This window comes from Rattus norvegicus, chromosome 6 (genome assembly GCF_036323735.1).
Source record: "Rattus norvegicus strain BN/NHsdMcwi chromosome 6, GRCr8, whole genome shotgun sequence".
In the NCBI taxonomy this organism is placed as follows: domain Eukaryota; kingdom Metazoa; phylum Chordata; class Mammalia; order Rodentia; family Muridae; genus Rattus; species Rattus norvegicus.
Window position 1 is genome coordinate 100,004,834 of NC_086024.1, and position 27,864 is coordinate 100,032,697.

The following is a 27,864-nucleotide window of genomic DNA, read 5'->3' on the forward strand; positions in this document are numbered from 1 at the left end:
GCACACAGTAGAAACAGTATTCCAAGGGGTTGTTCTGGTTTTAAAATACACACTTCAAAACAAAATGTCAAGCACTCACCATAATAGCTGCGGCCTTTTAAACTGCCCAGCACCCCCTCCCTTGCCCCAACTCTAGCCAGTTTAACTGCTTCTAAGTGGAACATTCTAAGCTGCTAACAATAAACTAATCACTCTCCCTCCTGCTTGTTTTGCTGGTTTTCCATGACACTTTGACCTTTATTCGGCTGCTATCATCACAACATACAATGCCCATCTGACACCATTTCAAGGCATTTTATAGAGACACATAAATATGAACGTCTTCCTTTTCCATTGAAATAGTGAGACAAAGGAACTCTGAATACCTCAGTCACTCAGCCCTGGCTCCAGGCTGGCTCCAAGAGACTTTATAAACCGGTGCCCCACAGCACCACAGGCAGCTTCTCTTCCTTGACTCAGCACTCTCTCTGGAGTGGGCACACACACCCAGAAGGAGCAAACAATCACAGTGGCATACACTAGGAACCCCAGCACTTGGAAGGCAGAGGCAAGAGATCAGAAATTCAAAGCCAGACTGGACCACAGGAAATTTTCTCTAAATAAAAGCAAGCAATAAATAAATAAATTAAATAAATGCATGTCCTTCTGAGACCGGCTTAAACAGTGATGTCATACATAAACTTATGTAGGTATATATGACATAAAAGTAAAATCTGTCTAAGGGAATGATAGAGGCTAACGGAATGGAAAGGGGAAGAGGGACCAGGGAATATGACCACATGTATTTCAGGCACCTATGAAACCATCTGTATGGAACCCAGAGCCCACACCAACATTAAAACAGAAACAAAAGCAAAGTGCCTAAAGAATGCTGTGTACGTAACTTCCATATAACACATCTGCTCAGTTTGCTAGGAGACTGTAATGGTAAGCCAAAGATCAAGGCAAGCCGTCACAGGCCACAGCCCTCACTCGGCCAGCCACAGTCAGGTGCTGCTCAATACCTCCTTTGACATAAGCACTAGCAAACGTTATTTTCCTCTTTACTTAGACGATGACATATTTGTTGTTTGGCAAAGTTTTGAGCAACTACTGACTCTGCCAACTTAGTAAGCAAAACTAACCACCCTATCAGAAAGAAAGCTACAATCATTTCTCTCTAACAGCATTTTTTTTATTCATTTATTATATATAAGTACACTGTAGCTGTCTTCAGATACACCAGAAGAGAGAATCGGATCTCTTTACAGATGGTTGTGAGCCACCATGTGGTTGCTGGGAATTGAGCTCATGACCTCTGGAAGAGCAGTCGGATGCTCTTAACCACTGAGCCATCTCTCCAGCCCTCTAACAGCATTTTTAAGTAGGATGAAAGGACTTGCTGTGGTTCGATGGGATGACTCCCCAAACACACAAAGTCTTGGACATTTGAAAACTTTGTTGGTGGTTGCTTGGGAAGGATCCAGAGATGTGACCTTGTTAGAGAAGGTGACACTGGGGGCCGTCTTAAGGTTTCAAAAGCCTCTTTCCATCCCCAGGACATTCTCCAGGCTTCCTCTGCATGGCTTGGGATGTGAGCTGATCCCCACTATGACAGTGATGGATTCTTATCTCTCTGGAACTGTCAGGCCCAAATGAACCGTAAGGTCCTCTACAAGTTGCCTTAGTCAAGCCTTGTGTTTTATCACAGAAACAAAAAAAGGAACCAATATAGGACTCAAGCTTTTTCCCATGATTTTTGTTGTATCTTAACTCTTACAGCAGGCTACATCCTGAGAAAAAGCAAAGGTTGCTTAAGCTCTCTAAACGCTGCTTCCAGCAGAACAACACATGGATGCACACTTGGAGACAAAGATATGAAGCCAGGGGACCCTTCACCATTTCTCTGATTTCCTGCTGTGTTTTTAGAAAAGGAAGTTTCTTGAGCTTTCCAAATGTGAACCTTGAGAAGATTTTAGAAGACCCTTAGAACCTTAGATTGTAAACATCTTGTAAGTTTTAAGAGTTTTATAAACATAGAAATGTTTTAAAATAAATCTTCATTAATCCCAAGTCACTATATACATTTAAAGAAAGCTAATACATTCACACTTGACATCTGTCATTTATTTAGTCTGTAATTTAAGGATATGTTTTGGATGGATGATGGACCCTTATAAAAATGTCCTATATCTCTCCAGTTTTTATGGCCCATAATTGACTAGAATGTCACAATATAAGATAGAAAACCACCTAGTTACAAGTAAAATCTCTTAAAATATTTGCAATCTTAAGGGAAATTTTATTGTGTCAATCGCAAAAACTTTTCTCCCATAAGACTACAATCCTACTATGTAGCCAAAAAAAAATTATATACAGGTACTTACTTTCTAGATAAATTGGCTTGGGGAGTGAGGGGTGGGGTAGAGGGTGGCAGCAGGGCTGGCTCTGATAGAACTGACTGGTGTTTGAGAATGCCCTTGACCGCTTTTTTTTTTTTAAAGATTTATTATATTTATATATCCAGACACACCAGAAGAGGGCATAGGATCACCAGAAGAGGGCATAGGATCCCATTATAGATGTTTGTGAGCCACCATGTAGTTGCTGGGACTTGAACTCAGGACCTCTAGAAGAGCAGTCAGTGCTCTTAACCACTGAGCCATCTCTCCAGCCAGAGAATGCCCTTGACCTCTTAACTCTTATACCTGTCTACATTTCCCAAATGTCAGCATTAGGCTATGTGCCACCATACCTGCCTTTTATAAGTAATTTTTACAGAGAAGGAACCACTCATTTAAAAAAGCCTCAGAACACAGAATTGCTAAAATTTTGAAGATATTGAGAATAAAGTTACCTGAGAAAGAGAATTCACAAGATATCAAAAATGTAAAAACATGCTTCAGTAGGTAACTTGAAGGCTATGGTATCAACATGGAAAAGGTGCAGCAAACATTTAGATGGCTAGTCCATAGCCTTCCCGACTAGCACGCGTGGTTGGTGGTACAAGGCGTGCGTGTGTGCTTGTATGCATGTGTGTCTGTCTGCGTCTGTCTGTCTAGAGCTGGAGACAGACTCTAGGGTCTTGCATATTCTAGGCAGACACTCTGCCACTACAGTGACTGTATCCCTACCATCACCAATCTTTGAGACGGGGTCTCAATTAAGTTCCACAAGATGGCCTAACTAACTCTAGCTCACACAAGCCTCCCAAAATAGCTGGGATTCCAGGCACATGCCACTCAGCTGCTTCTTGTCATCTTGAGAAATGAACCAAGCGCTCTCTCTCCCTCTGGATGAGTGCCACAGGTATTCTAGGCCAACTGCCTCCAGTTACAGATGTGGAAACTGTGACCCAGAAAGGGTAAACCCCACTTACATTTATTCTTCAGAGAAAGCTCAACAGAGTCCTAAGTCCTGACCTCAGATTTCTGGTTCCGGGCTCAGTAGTTCCAGCTTTTGCTGGCATGCTGCAATATCTCTTACATGCTTCACTCTAGATGTGATTAGTATTTATGCTGAACTTTATTTTTTAAATGAATTGCTATTTTCAACAGTTTCTTTGAAGTCCCCATCAACCACTCAAGTGAAACCTTGACTGGTTTAAAGGCAATGATGATGGGAATATTTTGGACACCATGAATTTTTCTTAAAGAACACAAGACATCTTTGATCTTGGAGAAAAAGTATGAAAGGAAAAATATGTTTTGTTTTATTTTGAAACTACTCTCAAAAGCAACTTTTGAGGAAACAAACTTACTTTAATGAAAGTAAAACACAGCTTTCAAAAACAAATGCCCTAGATTTACTTTGACTTTAAATCAAATGAGAGCATCATCTCTCATACAAATAAATACACTGAGGTGCCAAATGAGGACACATAATTACACTGCCAAAATGCTGCAGCTTTTTCCTCCAGCTTAAGTCACTGTGACAGAACAGAGTTCTATAATGACTAAATTCTTAACTCCGGATTTAGGACTACAGTAGAATTTATCTGAGTAACTGTTTTTATGTATTTGAAGGTTAATTGGCAACAACACAGACAGAATTAACATCAAGTCGGAAGACCAGGAAATGAGTCAATCAGAAATGGCCTAACAGGATCGAAGGATTATGCAGTCCTTACTAGGGTATGAGCAGCCCTGAATGCTCTCCAAGTTAGCCCATTTATCCACCACACACACTATCATCTCCCACTTTACAAAGTAGAGGCAGAGCCAAGTTAAATGACACTTACAGTGGAAAGCCAAGATATAAACCTCGTCACTGCAGCCCTACAGTCTGCAGAGAAAACGTTTACAAGTCATATAAAATGGTGACACTTTTATATAAAATGTGCAGAACACGTAAACCTAAGGATGCAGAAAGTAAAATGGCAACTGTGGAGGTCAGGAAAGGGTAGTACCTGGCAAACTAATTCTCTCTCTCTCTCTTTCTCTCTCTCTCTCTCTCTCTCTCTCTCTCTCTCTCTCTCTCTGTGTGTGTGTGTGTGTGTGTGTGTGTGTGTGTGTGTGTGTGTCCCTCCCTCCCTTCTCTAAGTACAACAGCAGAGCCTTATATATCTATATGTCTACCGCTAAGCCAGGGCCACAATTTCATTTTGAGACGATAAAAACATCCTAAATTTGGACCATGATGATGGCTACACTCCCCGAGCATTCAAGACCAACTAAAGAATGGTACACGTTAATGACTGAAGTGTATGATATGTGAACAATATGCCAATTAAATAAGGTAACAAATAAAACTAATAATGACCAGGGCTGTGGATGGAGCTTATTGGTAGAGTGCTTGTCTAACATGTGCAAGGCTCTGGAGTTGATCCCAACACTGCGAAATATACTTTTTATATTTTTACATCAAGTATATAATAATGAAAAACTCAAATATATTTAGAATTATTTACGAGGTCATGAGCACATATGAATAGGGACAGTACCAATAGCACAGGGGTAAGAAACGTAAAGAAAATACACTACAGTGCTGAAGTGGTAAAATTATCTCTGCAGCTGAGAGGAGGGCTCATGTTTGCATCCACTATGGCGCATGAGTAAGGAGGGATAAGAATGAGGTGAAGAGATGGATAGCTCAGTCAGTAAAATGTTTGCTGTGCAAGTACAAGGACCACGGTTTGAGCCCCAGAATCCACTTAAAATGCCAAGCATGGTATATGTACTAGTAATCCCAGCCCTGGGTAGGGCTGAGACTAGCAGAGTCCTGGCATTCACTGGCCACCAACCCTAGTCTATTACACAAGCTCCAGACCAAGATAGACCCTGTGTCAAAAAACAAAATGGCCCTGTAAAATGACAGCCTTGGTTGACCTCTGACTTTCCCACATATGCACGTATGAACATGTACATATATATGTACATGAAGATGTACATACACCGGGGAGGGCAGAGGCTGTCAAAGATACAAAAGTAACTATTGCTGTTGTCTCTGAGACAGGGTCTCACTATGCACCCCAGGCCAGCCTCAAATTTTCAATGTGGTCCAGGCTAACCTAAACTTTAATCCTTTTACACCACCGTCTCAAATGCTAGGCTCACAGATTGGTGCCACATGCCCAGCTCAGTGCTCTGTGTATGATGGCACTCACCTACAATCCCAGCACCAGGGATGCTGATACAGGAGGATGACAAGTTTAAACCCGGCCTGGGCGACGTAGTGATAAGCTGTATTTTGGGGTTCTGTTTGTTTGTTCTTTTAAAAAAAATAAACTCTGAGTGCTGTAAGGATACAGACAGAGAAGAGGCACCTCCTTGAGGCCAGCAAAGGATACTCAAAGCTGTTATCTGGTAAGAATTTACCAGAGAGAAACCAGAGAGCCAGCATATCAGGGGGAACTAACAGAGCAGGAACCAGAGGCAGCAGAAAAACCCAGGACGCGGGATTGAAGATTAATTTACTTAACAAGGTGAATCTCCACTGAAGTAACAGGAAACACAGCTTACCACTACTTACAGAGTTGGCCGCCACGAGACGTAAGTTCCTGCCGGGGAACAGGGAAAAATAAGGATGGAAATGAGGTGGGACTGTAAATTGTACCCATCAAAGTGATGATTTCATGTTGGGTACAGTCCCATCTCATCGCTGGACTAATTTGACTCAAAGGGACTGGGTTCCTGCCGAATGCCTCACACAGGTAGAAAGAAGCAAACTCATGTGTCATTTTGTGTTCTGACAGCGGTCAGCAGTTACGTGGATTCTTGCTTGCTTGGAAGCCAGGAAGGATGAGAGGCAACCTGGCAACTAGAGAAATGTGTACACATAAACCATTCTCCAAAATGCAGGGGTTAGACTTAAACACTTTCCTCAAACTACAGCAAAGACCCAATGCAGGGGTTGGACTTAAAACACTTTCCTCAAACTACAGCAAAGACACATTTGGGGCTCAATTCTTTTAATAAACATAAACAACACAAACAGAAAGCAGCACACCTAAAGAGTTCTCAGTCTAGACATATGATTTAGAAGAACTGCTTCAGACCAAGAGTTCCCTGTCATGGAGATCAACAAGGCAGAGTGCCAGCAGGAGCTGTCTGACCCACTAGGTAAGCCATCACTCAATGTGGCCTCACTATCAGTTACTCACAGTGATGACCTGCTATTAAGTCTCACCAGGCTACTAATTACTAAGCTGAATAAGACAGTTTTGTGGTGATTTGAGTAAGAAATGTCCCCCAAAGGCTGAGGTATTTGAATGCTTGGTCTCCAGTTGGTGGCACTACCTGAGGAAGGTTTATGAGGCGTGGCTTTGCTGGAGGCGTCTTAGCACTGGGATTGAGAGTTTATGACCATGCCTTACTTGTAGCTCCCTGCACTTCAAGCTTGCCTCTGAAGATGTGAGATCACAGGATCCTCCTCCTGCTGCCCTCCCTGCCATACCAGCCCAATATGATGGGTTCTTGTCCCTGTGGAGTTGTACATCCAAACAAGCCCTTCCTTCTCTAGATTGCTTTCTAGCCTTGGTGTTTTCATCACAGCCACAGAAAAGTAATTACTACAGCAGTCCACATTCTGACTATTCTGAATACATTTGGAAGCTGAGGGATAGCTGAGAGATAAAGCGTAGGTCTAGCTTCCAGGAAGCCCTGGGTCTAACCCCAGCACTGAAAGGAGAAAACTGACTGCTCTTCCAGAGGTCCTGAGTCAATTCCCAGCAACCACATGGAGGCTCACAACCATCTGTAATGGGATCTGATGCCCTCTTCTAGTGTGTCTGAAGACATCTACAGTGTACTTATATATACATAAAATAAATAAAAAATTCTTTTAAAAAATTACTTTCAAGGTCAAGAATTCACACAAATATAGGCACCATGCCTCCTCCACCCCACTTTAAACACACAACACTTTTAATTTATACTTTTCTGTACTCTCTTTAGGAATGCAAGATTCAGAAAAACTTAGCTCAAAGGTTCTAACTGGGAAGCCTGGAAAATGGTTCAACACCTGCTATCAACCTGGTAGAAAAAAAGAACAGACCCCCAAAGTTATCTTCTAACTTTTGACTAAGCACCACAGGATGCACATGTGAGCACACAAAATACAAGCAAAATGTGATTTAAAAAAGTAAGGTTCTGGGCTAGAGAGGTGGCTCAGCGGTTAAGAGTACCGACTGCTCTTCCAGAGTTCAATTCCCAGCAACCACATGGTGGCTCACAACCATCTGTAATGGGAACTGATGCCCTCTTCTGGTGTATCTGAAGACAGCTACAGTGTACTTATAATATAATAAATGAATAAATCTTTAAAAAAAAAAAAAAGTAAGGTTGTAACTGAAAAACTTACATCAAGATCTTAAACATTTTCATAAGAGCATTCAACCAATAGCATTTTGTATCAGTTAAAATATTACTTACAGTTTTAAAGTTTCATTTTTTTTTTAATTATGTGCCTGTTTGGGTATGTACAGGGGAATACAGGTGTCTGAGAAAGCTGGCAGTGTCAGATCCTCTGAAGCTGGAGTTACTACAGACAGTTATGAGCCACCTAAGAACCAAACTAAGGTTCTCAGGATAACAGGAAGCAAGCTTAGCATCTCTCTAGCCCCTTCCAACATTCCTTGTAATAAAGTCAGGTATGACAACAAACACCTGGAATCCCAGTTCTCAGGCGCTAAAAGAGAAGAACAGCAATTCTAAGAACAGTCTGGAAGGCCAGCCGGGTCTACATACTGAGCTCCAGGACAGCCAAAACTACTGAGAGACCCTATCTCCAAAAAAAAAAAAAAAAGGAAAAACAAAAAAACAAACAAACAAGAAAAGGACAGTCTGGGATATATAGGAATGTAGGAAATTCCAAGCCAGCCTCGGATACATAGTTAGATCCTGTTTCAAAAAGCAGAAAAAAAAAAAAAATCATCAACAAATACCACAAATGAGCCAGGATGTAAGAAGTTCAAGGTCATTCTGCTAATACTCAGTAAGAATAAGCTACAGGAGACCTTGCCTCAAAATATTTTTTGAAAAACAAAGAAAAGATGGCATTGTGGTGCACACCTTTAATCCCAGCACTCGGCAGGCAGAAGCAGATGGACATCTGTGGGTCTACATAAGGAGGTCCAGGACAGCCAGGGATATGCAGAGACCCTATCTAAAAACAAAGCAAGATAAAAGGGTAGAGTAGTTGTGTGTACCTGTAGTCCCAGACAGTCAGTAGGCTAAGAAAAGCAGATTCTTTGACCTTACAAGTTCAAGACCAGCCCAAACAACACTCTTGAGACCTCGGCCTCAAAACACACAAAAATAGCAGAGGGTCAAAACATGCTATCTACAACTCATAATCTGCCAATGCTGGGTTTTACTAGTAAAACAGCAATACACAAAGATAGTCCAACACACATGAACAGACCATAAACCAAGAACTACACAGTAAATACCTACAAGAACCACACAGAAAAGCTGACAATATTTATGCTAACACACACACACACAGTGAGGTTTACAGGAAAGCATCAGCTAGACTAGACAGGGAAAGCTTTTCAGGAAGCCTATCTCTTAAGCTGAGCCCTACAGAGACAGAAGAGGGAGTTCCTTCTTGAGGGAAATGAGGAGGGTAAAGACATTGAGGCCATCAAGAACACAGGGTGTGTAGCAGCAAGCCAGGGACAGGTCAGCTGGCCCATGCACAATTAAAAAGAAAGCACTGTGGCGCGTCCAAATCCATGTGTGGTCTGTGGTCCCAGCCAAGCCATCTGGCCTGCACATCCCCAGGTGAGATGCCCCAAACAGCCACAGGGGAGTACAGACAAGAGCAACAGAGACTGCTTCCTGGGAGACTCTTAGTCATACAGTCATTTACCAACAACTGTCCAAGGGCAAAGAAGTGGATAAGGAACGGCCAAAAGCAGGAAATTTAAATCCCATGTGAACACTGCAGGAGCCACCGCTAATGCTTCCTACTACTACCCTGGCCCAAAAGCACTTCAGTGTACTTACTGTATACCATAATGAATTTCATATCTGCATAAATACATGTCTCCTAAGTGTAATTTAATGATGAGAGTTAGGTAAGGGCCTTATTTAAGAGGTCCAAGTGGCAGAATCTGAGGCAGTCATTTGGGAAAATCCCAACTAACTCAAGCAGCATCCTCCCAACACCCAAATGTGCTTCGCTAAGAAAGGCCTGCTTTGCCAAGCAAGGCCAAAACAAAACAAGCTCTTTGAAGTTCTGATTAAGCATGCAGTTCTGAAATTACTTCAGAGTCCTCTGAGTCCAGATCTGAATACCTCAGTTCATTACTCAGAAATGAGGCCTTTTGGAAGGGCTTCAAGAATAACTCTCCAAGCTACTCCCAAATGAAGACCCTACCACAGGTAGGCTGCTCCAGCATACTACCTGAGCGGACTCCTGCACACAAGACCTATGCATACTGCACAGAGTCTACTTCAAAGTTCTCATTTCCCTAAATGCCCCTAGCTTTCCCAGCCAAAAGCTTTTCTGGACGCCAACTTTAAAAGTTCCCCATCCAAGAAGTTCATCAAGTAACTCTTGAGAACTATTTACTCACTGTGTAAGGTGCTTGGGATATACGAGTGTAAGGCTGTGTGTACATATTTACTGTTGACTCTCTTTTATTACTGTTACTTAGGCACTCGAGTAATTCATGCCTTCAGCATTCAGCAAATCCCCAATATAGGGTTACCAGAATGACCAAATGATACCAGATTCTTCACATAAATGTACCTAATGTCAAGAAGCTGGAGAGATTAAGAACTAAAGTAATCAGGAAGTACTTCAGAGGGATGACATGAAATCTTACAGTGTTACTAAGATCATCTCACTGGGTAACTCCCAAGGAAATTTTTTTTTACCAAAAACCAGTTTACAGCTCTAAAAGATGATTGAAATTAATGATGGTTCTTGAAAATGAGGAATGGCATGTGCACAATTATGAAAACACACACACAATAATGCATAGAGCTGGATAACAGTAACTTGATTGGAAATGAAATGCTTTGCCCTTTCCTCAGCTCTCCAACCCCTTTCTGCACTCAAGCAGCCACCCAAGGGAACTGTATTCTGGAGCCAGCCCATCTCCAGTCCCTGATAAAGTCGGGACTCTTCCCAATCATCTGCAGCACTACTCTAAGCTGCTCTATGGAAACTCAAATGCCTCCCCTCTAAGGTAACAGTGGCCACAAAGACATCCACGCACTGTCTTGGGCAGCATTTCCAACCACCTTACACTCAGTCACCATCCCATACATGCCAGAAATTCAGCCTTGCACTAAAGGTGGGGGAAGGATTATAACCTGAGGAAGAAGAATGCTGAGTTCAAGGCTAAGGAGACTGACTCAGAACTTCAAAAGACACAGAATATTATAACGAGAAAAAACTATACACCTTAAGAATCTAAAACAGGAAACTTTGTATAAAAAGCTGGGAAGAGGGGAGCAGGGGGAGCAGGCATAGTGGTGCACTCTTTAGATCCCAGCACTCAGGAGGGAGATGCAGGTGGATCTCTGAGTTCAAGGCCAATCCGGCCTACAGCACTAGTTCCAGGACAGCCAGGACTATACAGAGAAACCCTGTCTTTGAAAAACGGGGGAAAAGAAAATAAAAGAAGGAAACAGGGCTGGAGAGATGGCTCAACAGTTAAGAGCACTGACTGCTCTTCCAGAAGTCCAGAGTTCAATTCCCAGCAACCACATGGTGGTTCACAACCATCTGTAATGAGATCTGGTGCCCTCTTCTGGTGTGTCTGAAGACAGCTACAGTGTACTCATATATAATAAATAAATCTTTAAAAAAAAAAAAGGAAGGAAGGAAACAAAGAGAGGAAGAAAGGAAAGGAGAGAGGGAAGGAGGCAGAGAGGGAAGGAAGGAAGATAAGTAAGTGGGTAGGTATATATTGCTGGGCTAGTGAAACAGCAAAAGCACTTGTTCATTCCCTGGGACTCACAGCAGAAGAATCTTGTCCTTTGCTGTGTCCACTACTGTGGCATGCACACATCTACACTCACACACGTATCACTAAGCATGTACTTCATACTTGCACTGTAAACACTTCTCTAGCCTAAGAACCCAAGGAGGAAATTACTACCTGAAGAGAAGGCATTGCTGTGGTGCATACACAGGCAAAGTCAGGAAATTACAGGTCTGACTGTCTCAAACCTGGGGGACATTCAGCATTCGAAAGCTAAGCCAAGGAGGACAAGCTAAAAGACTGTAGAAAGGCCACTTACAATCCCAGCACACAGAAGGTTGAGACAGGAAGAGGATCAGCATTTTAAGGCCACCCAGGGTCACACAGCAGGACCCTCTCCCAAAAAGGGGGGGAGGGGCGGGGGAAGGGAGAGGAGGAGAAAAAGAAAGGGGAAAAAGCTGAAAGGAAAAAGGAAGAGACAAAGAGGGCTCCTGTGGCAAAGTCTTAAATGTCAAAGTGTTACAAAGTCGTCCTTTGCAGAGAGGAAATGGGTGAATGTTTGTAAAGAAGTGCCATAATCACTTAGATTTAGGGAACTGGTGCGACAGGGTGTGACAGTGACTAGCCTACTGCCAAAGGTACCCTCATGGGATAACTGTGGCAGGAAACCAGGGCAGCAGGCACCTGAGGGGGTTGATGGTTCTGCAGCCACACTCAGAAGGCAGAGCGAGGAATGCTCAGCTGGCTTTCTCCTTTCTGTACAATCAGGTACTCCAGCCCAGAGACTGGTGTCACCATGCTTTGGGTGGCTCTTTCTGCCTCAACTCATCTAGTCTGTCCAGGCTTGCCACCAAAATGATTCCAGATCCCGCTGAGCTGGTGATCCACACTACCATCAGGGTCCAGTTCAAAACCACTGTTTGAGATGAGTGCTGCAGCTGGCCTTCATCAAAGGCTGCAGGCACGAATTCCAGCACAACCCACAATGACCCAAGTGCCCAGAATAAACACAGCCCACGCCAGGGCTCAGGGACCACCAAGCAAGGTAGACCTACAGAACTAGAAGGTGAGAAGGTATGGACGTGAGAGGCACACTGGTGCCACACAGCCGTCCATCTCCAGGCCCCAACAGAGCCATTGCATCATGAGGTCACTACAGCTGTGGCTACCTGAAATGCTACACAAGATTGGGCACCAACATTCCATCAGTTAGCTGAGAGGCCCATGAGGCCCACGCCTCCATACAGGGGGATTTATAATTAGCAGGTGTTAATTGTGTCGTGTCTTCAGAGGTGTAGCCACTGATAAGTTAGTTGGCTTTGCTCTACAACCTCCCACCCATGCCCTGGCAAGAAGATAAATTAAACTCAGTAGCCACACACAGAAAGAAGACATTAAAGTACAAGGGGGACTTGGTGAGAAGCGTTCCAGCAGGAGACAGTGAAGGATGAAGAAGGGAATGTATGTGAAAACAACTAAAATTCCTTATAAAAATATATGAAACTATCAAAAATTAATAAAAATCACTAACCATGATATTATTCTGATTCTTAGCCAGCATTCTACAAAAGTTAAAAATGTAAAGAAAAAAAAAACAGTGAGAAAAAATAGTCAGCAAAATAAAAAGTAAAAAAGCCCTTGGGGTTGGGGATTTAGTTCAGTGGTAGAGCACTTGCAAGGCCCTGGGTTCGGTCCTCAGCTAGGGGGTGGGGGTAGGGGGATGGGGGAGCGAGAGTGAGGGGGTGGGGGGAATAGGCAGCCTGAAAAATGGAAGAAACTATTTACAAAAATCTAATCTTATTAGAGACCTGTAGCCAAACATAAAAAGAATCCTGACCCTTGATACTAAAGTCAATAACCCACAAACACTGAAGATCGGAACAGATATTTCTTCCAAGAAGATACCTAGGTGATACAGGGAACCAAGACACACATGAGAAGATACTTAGCATCCTCAGGGAGTGTCATTTATCCCAACACGAGGCTAAAAGGATTAGTAAGAATGTCGAGATAGAATCCCGTACATTCCTGGTGGTAATGTCAGGTTACTACTATAGTCACTTAGACCTGCCTTGCAGGCCCTCAAAGGGTTAAACAGTTAGCCAGGAATCCCATTTCTAGATATTTACTTTCCAAAATTGAAACTATGTACATAAAAGCTTGTATTTGAATGTTCCTAACAGAATTCCTCATAATAGTCAAAAAGTAGAAACAAATGTTCACCAACTGTCATGGTTTGAATATGCTTGGCCCAGGTAGTGGCACTATTTGGAGGTGTGGCCTTGTTGGAGTAAGTGTGTCACTGTGGGTGTGGACTTTAAGACCCTCATCATAGTTGCCTGGAAGCCAGTATTCTGCTAGCAGCCTGTAGAACTCTTAGCTCCTCCTGCACCATGCCTGCCTGGATGCTGCCATGTTTCTGTCTTGATAGTGATGGGCTGACCCTCTGCACCTGTAAGCCAGCTCCAATTAAATGTTGTCCTTATGAGAGTTGCTTTGGTCATGGTGTCTGTTCACAGCAGTAAAAACCTAAGACACTAAATTTTTACTAATTTTTTTAAAGTGATACAATGGAATATTACTCAACCATAAAAAGGAATGAAAACTGGTACATGGGGAAACCTTGAATTTACAATGCTAAATGAAATAAGTCAATCACACAAAAAACCGTATTTTACATTATTAAGTCTGTGTCACATGCACAACAGTCAAAGCTACATTTTGGAGTGGCAGTGATGGAGATAGCAGAAGGAGGCTATAGAAATTTAAAAGAGATGAAAATGCTTTCAATTTGGGTAGTTGTGATGGTTGTACAACCCTGTGAATACACTGAACAGAGAATATACTTGAAGTAGGAATATTGTGTGCTAATAAAGTTTTAACTAAAGAATGTTTAAAAAGGGGGGGCGCACCCTGGAGAGATGGTGCAGCGGTTAAGAGCACTGACTGCTCATCCAGAGGTCCTGAGTTCAATCCCCAGCAACCACATGATGGCTCACAACCATCTGTAATGCGATCTGATGCCCTCTTCTGGTGTGTCTGAAGTGTACTCATATACATAAAATAAATAAATAAATCTTTTTTAAAAAAATGTTTAAAACGCAGCAAAAAAGAGGCTGGAGGCCTATAAGATGGCTCGGCGAGTAAAGGTTCTCAGCACCAAGCCTAATATCCTGAGCTGGATTCGCAGGACCCACATAGTGAAAGAAGAGAACCAACTTCTACAAGTTGTGTCCTTCCTCCCACTACCTCCCCCAACCCCCCTGCACTCCAGGTGTTGAGTGTTCTAGAATGAATGCTAGAGGATGAGAAAGGAGCAGAGGGAGTAGCCGGAAGGAAACACTGTCCACAGCAGGACAGGACTAGTCAACATACACCATCACTTCCTGTTTCATGTCTCTCACTGCAGGCTGGGGAGGAAACATCTGAGCAGCTCAGAGGAGCAAGCAGTGGGCACTGCAGGGCTACCAAGAGCTTTCAAAAAGTCCCCAATGCATTACAAAGAAGCAGCAGGAGCCAGGCTTCCCTCCACAGCTCTTTCCTGTTAGCAGTCACTGCTGGAATACTTTCAGAAGCCAGAGGACAACTAAAGCACCTCCTGCTGGGACACGGGGGGGGGGGGGGGGGAGATACTGACCAAAGCAGGCCTTGGAATGAAAAGGTACAGGTTGAGAATCTAACTTGAAAGCCTAAGGGTTTTTGTAAAACAGGTTTCAGTGCATAGCACTACTTAAGTCTCCTGAACGCTAGGATCACAAGTATGTGCCCCACACTGGACAATGGAAGTCAAGTCTCTGCACGCCAAGGTGCCTGGTTTTAAATACTGGATTCTAATCAATCTTATGACAGGTACTAATCAAAAGCAAGGGCACAAAAAAATCGTCTTTTGTGCATATAAGATATATGTATAACAGAAGTGGATTTCCTGTTTTGACTCAAGTCCCACCCTCAAGTAGCTCATTATGTATATACAAATATTCCAAAATCAGGGAAGGGAGCATACCAGAATTCCAAAAGAATCTTAAATCAGAAACATGTCTAGCCCCAAGCAAGCATTCTGAATAAGAGATACTCGATCTGCACTATATTAGGAAATTCATAAGTCTCTGAATTTTCTAAATAAAAATAAGTCTTCAAACAAACAACAGGATTACTGTGGCATGTATGAGTCTCTTGTGCCTAGGGGCATTGGAGCAGCTCAGTTGGAAAAGCTTCTATCTGGAAACTTAACATAGAGAACTGCATGCTCCTACCGCTCTAGAGCTAGCTTGAATAGCTGCTGGTTGTCCTGGCCCTGACCTGCAGTCTACTGCCCTTTTCCCCAGCTGCCCCCTTAAAAACACCATAATTTTCTTCCCTTAGAGTTCTAAGCCTCTGTTACCAAGTGTGGTGGTTTGAATGAAAAATGTCCTCTTACTCTCAGGCATTTGGGCACTTGGTCACCAGTTGGTGGTACTATTTGGGGGGGAGGGGGGTTATGGACCCTTTATAGGGTTGATGGAGCCTTACTGGAGAAGTTAACATCCCTGGGAGTGACCTCTGAGAGTTTATAGCCTGCCCCACTTTGTTCTCTGCTCTGTAGTTAAAGACATCATCTCTCAGCTTCCTACTACAACAACCCTGTCTTAGGGTTTTAACTGTTGTGAACAGACACCATGACCAAGGCAAGTCTTATAAGGACAGCATTTTCTTGGGGCTGGCTTACAGGTTCAGAGATTCAGTTCATTATCATAAAGGTGAGAACATGGCAGCATCTAGGCAGGCACGGTGCAAGAAGAGCTGAGAGTTCTACATCTTCATTTGAAGGCCGCTAGAAGACTGGCTTCCAGACAGCTAGGACAAGGGTCTTAAAGCTTGCGCCCACAATGACACACTTTCTACAACAAGGCCATACCTGCTAATAGTGCCACTCCCTGGAGCAAGCTAATTCAAAACAGCACACACCTGCTGCCATGCCTCCGAATCCCCCACTACTGAACCACAGCCAAAATAAACTCTCCCATAAGTAACTTTTGCCTATGGTGTTTTATCATAGCTGTAAATGTTGTACCCTCTTGCCTCTGCCTGGTACTATTCACACACCACAGTATTTCACCTTCTTCTAGGGCAGCGGTTCCCAACCTGTGGGTCATGACCCCCTTCTAATAACCCTTTAACAGGGGTCACCTAAGAACATCAGAAAACATATTTACATTATGATTCACGACAGTAGCAAAATTACAGTTATGAAATAGCAACTAAAATAATGTTATGGCTTGGAGTCACTACAACATGAAGAAGTGTATTAAAGGGTCATAGCATTAGGAAGGTTGAGAACCACTGCCCTAGGGCCCAAAGAGTCACTTAAGACTGAGCTCTGCACTGCCCACTGAAGTTCTTGTGAAATCATCACATCCTAATTATTAAGAAAATGTGTCCCTGTAAATGTCAGCTACCATGCATCTACTACATGCCTGTGGACAGTGGGGCTTTCACAACACCAATGGCCTAAACTTCAGAACCCCCAGAGCCACTGGCAGTACCAAACAGCACCCAGGGCTACAGGGCCTTCTCACTCCACTGTTCTCATCCACCAAGCTCAAGAAGAATGGCAATGCTCTAGTCACATGACTCAGGAAGCTGAGGAGTCTGTGATGATAATTCCCGATGGTTTCTATGCTGGCTTCAACCATGCCATCAACTGCACACAAGCCATCAATTTCCCCATCCTGAGGCACATGACTATGGCAAAGTAGACTCAGTGAAGCTGTCAGGTCTCCACAGCTGCCTTCATGTGCATCCTGCAACCAAACACATGAGCTGTGCAAACAGAGTCAAGAGTAGGCACCTGTGGACAATCTGGAGCCCACAACACCTTCCAAGCAGAAGTTGACCACATGGTAAGACCTTCATACATCCAAGAAAGCTCTGATGGGCCCAGAGCATTTCCTGTTTCACAAATCCTTTCTTCCTATGGTCACAGACAACGAGATCTACTACAATACCCAGTTGTTATCAGGGCTACAACCATTAAGTACCAAAAATTCTTTTTTTTTTCCTTTCTTTTTCTCTTTTTTCTTTTTTTCGGAGCTGGGGACCGAACCCAGGGCCTTGCGCTTGCTAGGCAAGCGCTCTACCTCTGAGCTAAATCCCCAACCCCTAAGTACTAAAAATTCTAATGCCCAGCCTAGAATTTCAACCCATAGATCCCAAGATCCCAACACAGTCTCATTATCCACCCTGGATCCATCTTCCCCACATTACTACCTATCAACTAGCAGATTGGTCTTAGACATTGTCTCTGTGAACTATGAGTACAGGAGCCAACTCTCAAGCATCCAGCTCAGAGGTGCCTGCTGGCAGGACAATGGATACAGCCCTGGGCCCAGAGCTTCAACCCCAATCTGCACATGATTTTCTGATGACCAGCACTGCACCTATGATCCCTGTACAGCACATCCTGCTGCCATAGTTCTGAAAGCTGCTAAATCTTGGATCCCAAAGTCCAGGGGCTTGTCTCCACAGCTCCCTGCTCTCTATATGGAAGCTTACTAAGACCCATCAAGGGGTTGGGGATTTAGCTCAGTGGTAGAGCGCTTGTAGCAAGCGCAAAGCCCTGGGTTTGGTCCCCAGCTCCCAAAAAAAAAAAAAAAGACCCATCAAATATCTCTCTCAGAGCTTTGATCCAGTTATGGCCATCCATGACTGAGCCCTTCCCATAGGCCAGCAGTGCTGCCACTGCACTGTGGCGCTGGTTCCCAGGTTTGCAGTGCCTTCTTCCTCCTCCCAGACCTTCTGCAAATGAGTCCTCACTCAGTCCTCACGACTGCTCCACAGGGAGCCTTCTGAACACTCAGACACAAAGAAGGGCCGACTAACCTCTCTAAGATCACTAAATCATAATGGCACCACAGTACAGCCTAGTCTGTCTACCCTCAAAAGTACACTGGGTCTTAGCCCTCTCTCTGTAATAAGGAATCTAGAAAGCTGCTAGTTCCTGTTGTCCTTATCAGCAAATGTCTTGAACATTCTCCCATTTTTGTTCTCAGCTTTCAAACCCAATTGGCCTTGAGACAGCACAGCAGAGTAGCCCTCCACACACTTGCCTCTAGACAGGAGCCCTCTGCAGAGAGGGATACTAAGAATGGCCAGGAAGTAAGCCAGCCACAGCAGCAACACTCTGTACCTCAGCTCTTTAAAAGTAACACTTCAGACCTGAATGTGGCCTAATCAAGAACAATTTAACATGTACCTTCACATTTGCATATACTTACATGTTAGAGAACTGTAATATAAAATCAGCAGTGTTTCCAAATCAAAGATCTAAAGAAAAAATTCCTCTGCTTCTTTATAGATTAGCCTTCCAATTCTGAAACAAATAACCCTTCTACTGACTTTCTGCCTAAAACCTTTAGATCATCCCACTGTCCACAGTTCTGTTACAGTGCTTTACATAGTTCATTATATTCTAATTTTATCAATCAAATTTAACTTTAAAAATTCAAAAATTTCTCCATTGCTGAGGAAGAGAGACATTCAAGGAGCCTACCAGCCAGCTAGTCTAGTCAGTAAACTCAAGTCTCAGTGACAGAACCTGCTTCAAAAAATATGCAAAAGCAACTAAGAAAAACGGCCTCTCATAAACCTCTAGCCAGCAGTGAGTACGCAGAAACAAAGCACACACACAACCACAACATAACATTGGCTAGACATGGAGATAGGCCTATGATCTTTTGTGATGAGGCAAAAGGATTGCTTTGATTTCAAGACTATCCTGACCACACAGTATGTTCAAGGCTAACTTGGGATACACAGCATGACCTTGTCTCAAAAATAAAAAGATACAAATAAATGTCTTTATGTTTTAATATTCTCTGATTCAAGTATGTCACAAGAGCAAGATGGCCTTCTTTCTACTCATTCCCATCCTCTCTTGTTGTTCCAAATGAGGCTCTGCCTATAGAAGCGCATGCCTGTAAGTGGTAATTGCCTGGGGACTAACAGAATTCAGACTTGAAACCTGACAGGCAGCAATGGGAAACGATTTGAGAAACAAATTACATTTGAAAGCCAGTACTGTATGCCTTAGCTAGCCCAGAGGAAGTCTTGCCCGGTGTGACCTAGGCAAGTTGGCACACAGACAAGGAAAGGTGACTTAGGAGCCTGTGGGAATGTGACAAGTCCAAGAAAGCATTACTGCAAGTCTGACTTAAGAGCGTCCGCCCATGAGCCACCTTCTCTAAAACATACAGCAGATGCACAGCCATGCACTTGTATCAGCTAGAGGCACATAATGATTACATGCCCAAATCTATGAAGATAAATATTTATCAAGAAAAGTCATCAAATTAAAATATTGCTTCACACTGTCTTCTGGACACAATATGGCTATTGAACTCATGAACTCACAGCAGCTGTGGTTATCTGCACAAGACTGAGCCCATCAACATTCCTTCATAGATGGAGAAGGGGCCAGTTTTGTTCCCTGCTTGAATTCATGCCATTACAGTATAGAGTTTCCCCTGCAAAAAGGAGTCCTTTTTCACCCTTGAATTTCCAAAGCCCTGGCAGCTTGCTTTGGCCCAAAGACAATGCTAAACATGATACATCCAAAAACATGCAAAGTGTTTAAGCATGTGTACAGCCGTCTCATGCTGCACAGTCTACCAAGTGAAAAAGACTAGGCTCATCAACTGGACAAGGTGACTCTCAAGGCCCAGCAATGCCTGTAGTCACAGCTGACCAACAGTCACCCACTGATCTGATATTTGGGCAAGACGCTCAACTGCCAGTTGTCTGATGTTGCAGGAGGGATCCAGAGAGAACAAGAACACCAAAGAGCCGGGCCCAGCTCCAACTGCCAAACCCCTGAATAGTGAGCTAAAGGCAGAGCTGACATTTTAAACCAAGCTTAAAAGGGTTTGTTAAGCATTACGTCACCCAAAAGCTCAACATGCCCTAACCTAATGCAAACCACAAAGCACCAGACAAACACCAAGCTGCAAGAGCAAAGCAAGCACCACGATGGCAATGGTGCTAATGAAGCAATGAGAAACGTACAAGAGCATAATGCGCAAGTCACTGCTCAGTTCATTCAAGTGTAGCAGAAGTGAGCACTAAAGTAAAAATCATTAACGTTAGGATCTCAAGAAGCAAGGAGAATCAAAATTTTCAAACCAAAAGAGTTTATTTTTTTCAATGTTCCACACCATTTCTGGAAATAACTAAGTACTTTGCCCTCTAGTAAATAGCAAAAATAATGCCTCTCGTGTGCATGGTGGCACATGCCTGTAATCCTAGCACATAGGAGACAGACGAGGGAAAAATCTTAGGGAGCTCAGGGCTAGCCTGGTCTACAGAGCAAGTTCCAGTGAGATTCTATCTCAAACTAATAACAACAATAGTAAATAGATCATGTTTCTCTAACTATTATCTAGAGGGATAATCAACTAAAATCTTATAGAAAAGGAAGCAATTATGACAAACAGGTTTCACTCTGTCTGTACTTGGTCGACATGGATGAGTAAATGGTGACAGGTGTTTGCAGGATGGAAAAGACAGGACTAAATACACAAACCTCTACGACAGAACTAAGCGCTTAACTATACTGAAGTGCTGTGCTATGTCTCACATGCGAGTAGCTACAAAGACTTAGTATGATTGCTAGTGTCCCATTACTGCTCACTGACACCATTTTTATTCCTACTGTTTGTCTGCCTATTAGCTGAAAACCAGTCAGATCTAAGGTACATTACTATACTATATTTTAATTAATATTTTATTGTCAAGGTAAAAAGGGAACCCTTTTTATTAATTCTTTACATCTCAAATGTTGCCCCCCACCCCATTCACCTCCGAGACGGTGCCCTCCCCCAGGTATCCCTCCATGCTGAGTGAGGCATCGTCTCTGCAGGATTAGGTGCATCCCCTCCCACTGAGGCCAGACATGGCAGCCCTCTGCTACATATGTGCTGGGGTGGAGTGGCTTGGACCAGCCTATGAATGTTCTTTGATTAGTGGCTCAGTCTCCAGGAGCTGCCAGGGATCTTTCAACCCAAAATTGTTCCTATCTAAAAGAAATGCAGGGACAAAAATGAAGCAAAGACAGAAGGAATGGCCAACCAATGCCTGGCCTAACTTGGGATCCATCCCAAAGGCAGGCATCAATCCCTGACACCATTAATGATGTTATGTTGTGCTTGCAGACAGCAGCCTATCGTGGCTGTCCTCTGAAAGGCTCTATCTAGCAGCTCTCTGAGACAGATGCAGATACTCACAGGTAAGCACTGGATGGAGGTCGGGGACCCCTGTAGAAGAGTTAGCAGGAGGATTGAAGGAGTTGGCAACCCTTTAGAAAGACCAACAGTGTCAACTAACCTGGGAACCTTTCTTCTGCTCCCACTTCCCCAAAGGTGAGCCCTGTTACTGTTTCCTTCAGACCAGCTCTTTTCAAAGCTGTACGATGCCACACTACATATGCGCCTGGGGTGGAGGGTCCATTCGCATGTGAGAATGCACATGGATTTATTCATCTGTTTGTCTGGGGGGCTGGAACGGTGCTCTGCACTGGAGCCTACCAACTGGATTTGAGCTCCAGCCCCACAGAACAAATCATATTCTTCCAAGCTATCACTATGAACCAAGGAGAACCCTCCTTCCATACGAAGCTGTTTGGCAACCACTGACATGGATTGCATCACAGTCCTTATCAAGGATCTGTCCATGCCTGCTGTGCCCAAAGCACCACATCTCCTGCTATCCAGAACATGCCACAATCATAAGCCTATGAAGAATGCCGTCCATTTCCAAATCCTGCAATGACCTAATGGTAAAATACTGAGTTACAGCAGTATTAGAATGAGTTAGTTTGTAAAACAGCTCACCCACTATCACCAAAGAGAAGCCAACAGCTATGAACTCTCCCTCTAAAAACAAGGAACAGACAAAAAGGAAACCTAGCTATTTAATGGCTGGGAACTGCCTTTTTTGGAACCAAAACAGGAATTGTTTGGATGGTTGAATGAAAGTAGCCATCAAAGTTCAGAGACCAGTTTATCTGACATGTGAAAGTGGGTGTCCAGGAAAAAAGAAAACCCCTACAGCCAGATTCTGACCAGCACAGTTTCCATAGGTACCCTCTCCAAATCATACGCACACCATCACCTTCAGGTGCAGAGGACAAGGATAAACTGAAGCTCATGAAATTAAGCTTCTAGAAAATTAAAGAGCTTTGAAAATGAATTTCCTAGTTAAAGAAAATCCCTCTAAATGCTGTACAATCTTTTAAAAATATAACCAAATAAATGCGTCTCTGTTGCCCCAAAATATAGAAAACCTCCTGGGCATGGCAACTTAACACCTACCCATGGTGGCTCCACAGAGAAAAATGAGGTATATTCAAGACCAATCTGGCCTACAGAGTGGCAAAGTCCAAGCTAGTCTGGGATAAAGCAGAGCCTCTCTCAAAATGGGGAAGAGGGAACCAAAGAGTGACCCAGTGGTTAAAAGCACTAATTGTTCTTCCAAAAAACCTGGGTTCAGTTCCCAGCACCTACAGCTCACGACTGTCTATAACTCTAGTTCCAGCAGAATAACACCTCCTATGGTTTCTTCAGGTACTTCATGCACTCTTTGCACCAGACACACATGCAAACAAAATACCCAGACACCCAATACCCAATAAAATTAAAAATAAATAAATCTCAAAGAAAAAAATTCAAGCAAACAAAAAATTTGAAATCCTATCAAATCCTTCTATGTAATCTTAAGCAAGCAAAGGAATGAAGGCATAGATCACTTAAATCGCCTCTGTATATTAAAAAGTGCAATGATTAGGCATCAACAGGAGGCAGAGACAGAAGAAAGGATTCCTCGAATTGCAAACTCAAACTTCTAATTATACCTGTTTAAATCTAAAATTAAAAGCAGCTTTTGGGGGTTGGGGATTTAGCTCAGTGGTAGAGCACTTGCCTAGGAAGCGCAAGGCCCTGGGTTCGGTCCCCAGCTCCGAGAAAAAAAAAAAAAAAAAGAAAAGAAAAAAAAGAAAAGCAGCTTTTGGGGCTGGAGAGATGGCTCAGTTGTTAAGATCTGTGGCAGTGACTGCTCTTCCAGAGGTCCTGAGTTCAAATCCCAGCAACCATATGGTGGTTCACAACCATGTGTAATGAGATCTGATGCTCTCTTCTGATGTGTCTTAAGACAGCTACAGTGTACTTATATATAATAAATAAATAAATCTTTTTAAAGCAGCTTTTAAATTTTTCTGAGCTGGGATTAAAAGCTCTGGCTGTTCTTGCAAAGGACCTGGGTTCAATTCCCAGCACCCACATGGCAGCTCACAAACCATCTGCAACCATACTTCTAGGAGATCCAATGCTTTCTTCTGACCTCTGTGGACACCAGGTACACATATATTCATATGCAGATGTGTACACAAATGCTTACTCATAAAAGAGTGGAACCTTTTAGAGTTTCAACTTTCATGGTGCAACTGAGAAGCCAGAATAGGAAAAGGGAAGCCAAGTTTCATGGTGGCACTCACCTTTAACCCTAGCAAGAGACAGAGGCAGGTGACATCTCTATGACATCTACACAAAGTTCCAGGAAAGCCAGGGTTGTCCCTGGAGAGAAACCCTGTCTCAAAAAAGGGGAGAGAAGGAAACAGAATACCACTTTCCCTCAGGATCACCTTCCACTCACACTGACCCAAGAGACCACATGAAGTCCATGCCTTACAGCCCCATGTCCTATTCCCATTCTCCTCTAGGACATTTCAAGGAAAGAAGCTGAACGGTTCCAGGTTAGTCCCAGCAGTAATTCTGTGGAACAGCAAATCTGTGCCCAGCCTAAGCCACAATGTGACAGGAAATGGAATTGGTTTTATTGCCAAGACTGCAATGAGGTTACTTAAGGCTTGTATACTGTATTTGCTCCTCAGGGAAATCAAATAAACGTTAGCTTAGTAAAGACCCCACAAATCTTGATATATACACACTGCCACACTCATTCACTCAATAAGTGCTTATCCCACATCTCCCACATGTCAGCCTCAGACACAGCTGAAGAGATGGATAACAAAACCAGAAAAGGAAACTTAGACCCCAGACCTTACACAGTGCTTGGCAACCTTTAAGAATCAAGGGCCTTTCAGAGACTGCACTCTGTCAAAATATCACCTCTCAGGCTACCCAGAGTAAGTCCTAACAGTAAACGCTGTCTTTAAGGTGACACCCCAGCTTACGGCACACCTCCAGCAGGCACCGTGAAGCACTACAAGCATGAACACACACAGACGTACTGTAGTAAAATCAGCACTGAGTCCCACACAGGAGGAACTGCTTTTCCACCTCAGCAAGGACAGAGCAGGGATCCTTCCCAGGTACCAAGAACACACTGGCAAGAGTGGCCTTGACCCTGACCTCGAGGACAGAACCATGACAACTGTCCATTACCAGCACATGCTGGCTGTCAGTTCTACTGCAGGCACTCTTCACACATCCCCCTTACCTGAGTCCTGCAAGGTGGAGACTCCATCACTTCACAGGTGAGCAAACGGGCTCTGTGGTCATTTGTCCCAGAGAAAGGACAAAATGAACAAAAGTCAATGCCTTTTCTCAGCTTGGCAGGAGCTGAAGTCAGGTCAAGGACAAGTTTATTCTATAATTCTCATTACAAGTGGATACTGTAATAACTGCAACTACTCAGAGGGGGAAAAAATCTACGTACATTTGACTAAATGCAGGTTTCAACACTAATCAAAATTACAATGTGTTCAAATCCTACTTTCTCATAAAAATAGCTCTAAGTAAAAATTCACAGATGATGAAAAAGTTTAAAATACATATTCTAGGCCACCTGCTACAAAGATACTTTTGCACAACTCCTAAAAACTTTTTTTAAAGATGCTTCAATGTTCCCACTTCATAAACTGTTAGGATAATAGTGATTTCCTTTCTGTCCAGGTAGCACCCGCTAACCACTTAACTATAATTGGCAACCACCAACAATGCCCCCTGACATTTCACAATGATGATAACTAGTGTCAAGACTCACATCTAATTCCCCAGTCTCCACCCACTCCAACTTGCCACTCCAGCTGGAGAAGACAGGTGAACACAATGCTTTAACATCTGTTGTAACACAGCGAGCTCACACTTGGCTAGACTACTCCTTAGGTTCAGTCATGCACTCATTTTGACAGCTTCCAAATGTTACCCAAAAATTCTTTTTAACTGCTTTGTAAAGCACACTAAGCAAATTTTATATAGTGATTTATCATTTTACTTGATGTAGTCAGTAAGACTACATAGATTTTAAAAAGCAAACGCCCACATTTCTGAACACAGCACACAAAAAGATACTCACAAAATCCAACTGAGAACCAAGTCGTAAGATCAGATAAGAAATAGCATCTATAAATAAATAAATGGTAACAAAAACCAACAGCAGCTAATATTTTTACATAATGTTTATTATATATAAAAACATTTACGGGGCTGGGGATTTAGCTCAGTGGTAGAGCGCTTGCCTACCCGACCAGGAGAGACAGGTAACTGCTCAGTATGGTCATATTTATGGACAGAAGGTAGCATCAAATACTCTCTCATGGACTAGAAAAAAATGAATATAAGCAACGTTGCAACCAAGTGAGATAGATGGAGGGAGGGAGGGAATATACATTAGCACATATGAAAAAGAATCATTAACGAAACTTTTTAAGACATATGTCATCCAAATTCAGGAATATAGATAGCTCAGTGGGTAGAACTCTCACAGTGAAAAGCCCAATGACCTAACTTAATCCCTAGAAACGGCATAAAAGGCCAGATGTGGTAACGTCCATCTGTAATCTCAGCACTCCTACGTGAGATGGAAGGCAGAGGCAGATCTGCCTACAGGTCGGTTAGTGTGAAATCCACAGGAGTGAATCCTATCAACAGCCTAAAGACCCTGCCTCAACAATGTGGAAAGAGAATGGACTCTCAAAACGTTGTCCTCTGACATCCACATGCACACCATGACACTCTCACACCACGTCCACTCACACGCTTGCTCTATATATGGCTTTACACTCCCGGGTATGCTGTCTGACTGACCATGAAATGACCAAGACCACTCTGAAATCACTAGCCATGAAGGCACAAAAGTGGTCAGACACTGACTGTGTCAGAAGCTCCAAAGCTCCACGGTCCTTTTCTTTGCCTGCTTAGACAGTTAGAGCCTGAAATGATTTCAGGTGATCTCTTTTCCTTGTGTAAAGTGACAAAAATCCAGTTCCATTTCCAGCAGGAAAGCACTCACACACAGACTATACACAGAAAAGTCTTGATAACTTTCGTTTTAACAGAAAGAAAAAACTTTGGGAGATAAGGAGACAGAGTCTCACTATGTATCCTTAGCTAGCCTGGAACTCTGTATATAGACCAGGATAGCCCAGAAATCATAGAGATCTGTCTGCCTCTGCTTCCCAAGTGCTAGGATTAAAGGCATGTGCCACCCAGCTATGACAGAAAGATGTTAAAATAGCAAGTGACAAGATGAATTCAGTTAACTTATTTTCAATCTGTCATATTTGAAATCTTCCAATTATTTACTTCTAATCTGCACAATAATCTTAAAGCACCAATGTTTACTGCCTTGCCTAGTTATGGTTATTGCTGCTTAAGGACTCACCGAATAAATTTCTATGGGTGCTGCTCTGACTCATTTTATGTCATCTTGACATAAGTTAGAATCACCTAAGAGAAGGGAGCCTCAGTTGACAAAAAGCCTCTATAAGACCAGGTTGTAAGCAAGTATGTAAGGCATTTTCTTAATTAGTAATTGATGGAGAGGGCCCAGGCAATTCAGGGTGGTACCATCCCTGGGCTGGTGGTCCTGGGTTCTATAAGAAAGCAGGCTGAGCAAGTCATGAGGAGCAAGTCAGTAAGCAGCACCCCTCCATGGCCTCCTGCTTCCAGGTTCCTGCTGTGCTTGAGTCCCTTCCTCCGCAACTTGCTTTTTGATCATGGTGTTTTACTGCAGCAATGGAAACCCTAATTAACACAGATGCTAACAGGAATTCTAGTTCTTAAAACAAAAAGTAAGTCTAGTTCTAATCCTCTAAACCTTTGCGTTCCAGTTTAATTACTATATCATGTCTATCATTCCAAGAAGTGGCTCATCAAACAGTGAATTAAAGACTGTGAAGCCAGTGTGGTGGCTTTTGTCTATAGTTCAGAGCTCGACAAACTCAAGTAGGAAAATTGCCAGAAATAGGTCTGAGGTCAGCCCAGAACAAGACCCTTTTTCAAACACAAAACAAAATTACAAAACAACCACATGAAATCTAAGAGCACACACTATAAGGAAGTGCTTGGTAGCTAGCATCTGGGAGCATTAACACGGCATAAAATTAAAACTATAGATTGGATTTAATTTTATAAAGGCATGATTTGTTTGTAATTTCAGTTTGAAAATTGCAATACTTTTAAGAAGCAAATAATCATTAACTGACTAGTTTTCAAAGAAACTTCAATAGCACAAAA

At 43.0% G+C, this 27,864-nt stretch overlaps 1 protein-coding gene across 4 annotated transcripts in view; it reads right to left on the reverse strand.

Annotated features, from left to right (window-relative positions):
- Window positions 1-27,864, reverse strand: part of Ppp2r5e (protein phosphatase 2 regulatory subunit B', epsilon) — a 149,104-nt gene that overhangs the window by 100,265 nt on the left and 20,975 nt on the right. Inside the window, exon 1 of one of the 4 annotated variants that reach the window (XM_006240224.5) lies at window positions 80-27,837. Within the exon in view, the coding sequence (XP_006240286.1) occupies window positions 80-164 (85 nt within the window). The 5' untranslated portion in view covers window positions 165-27,837. 4 annotated transcript variants of the gene reach the window in all.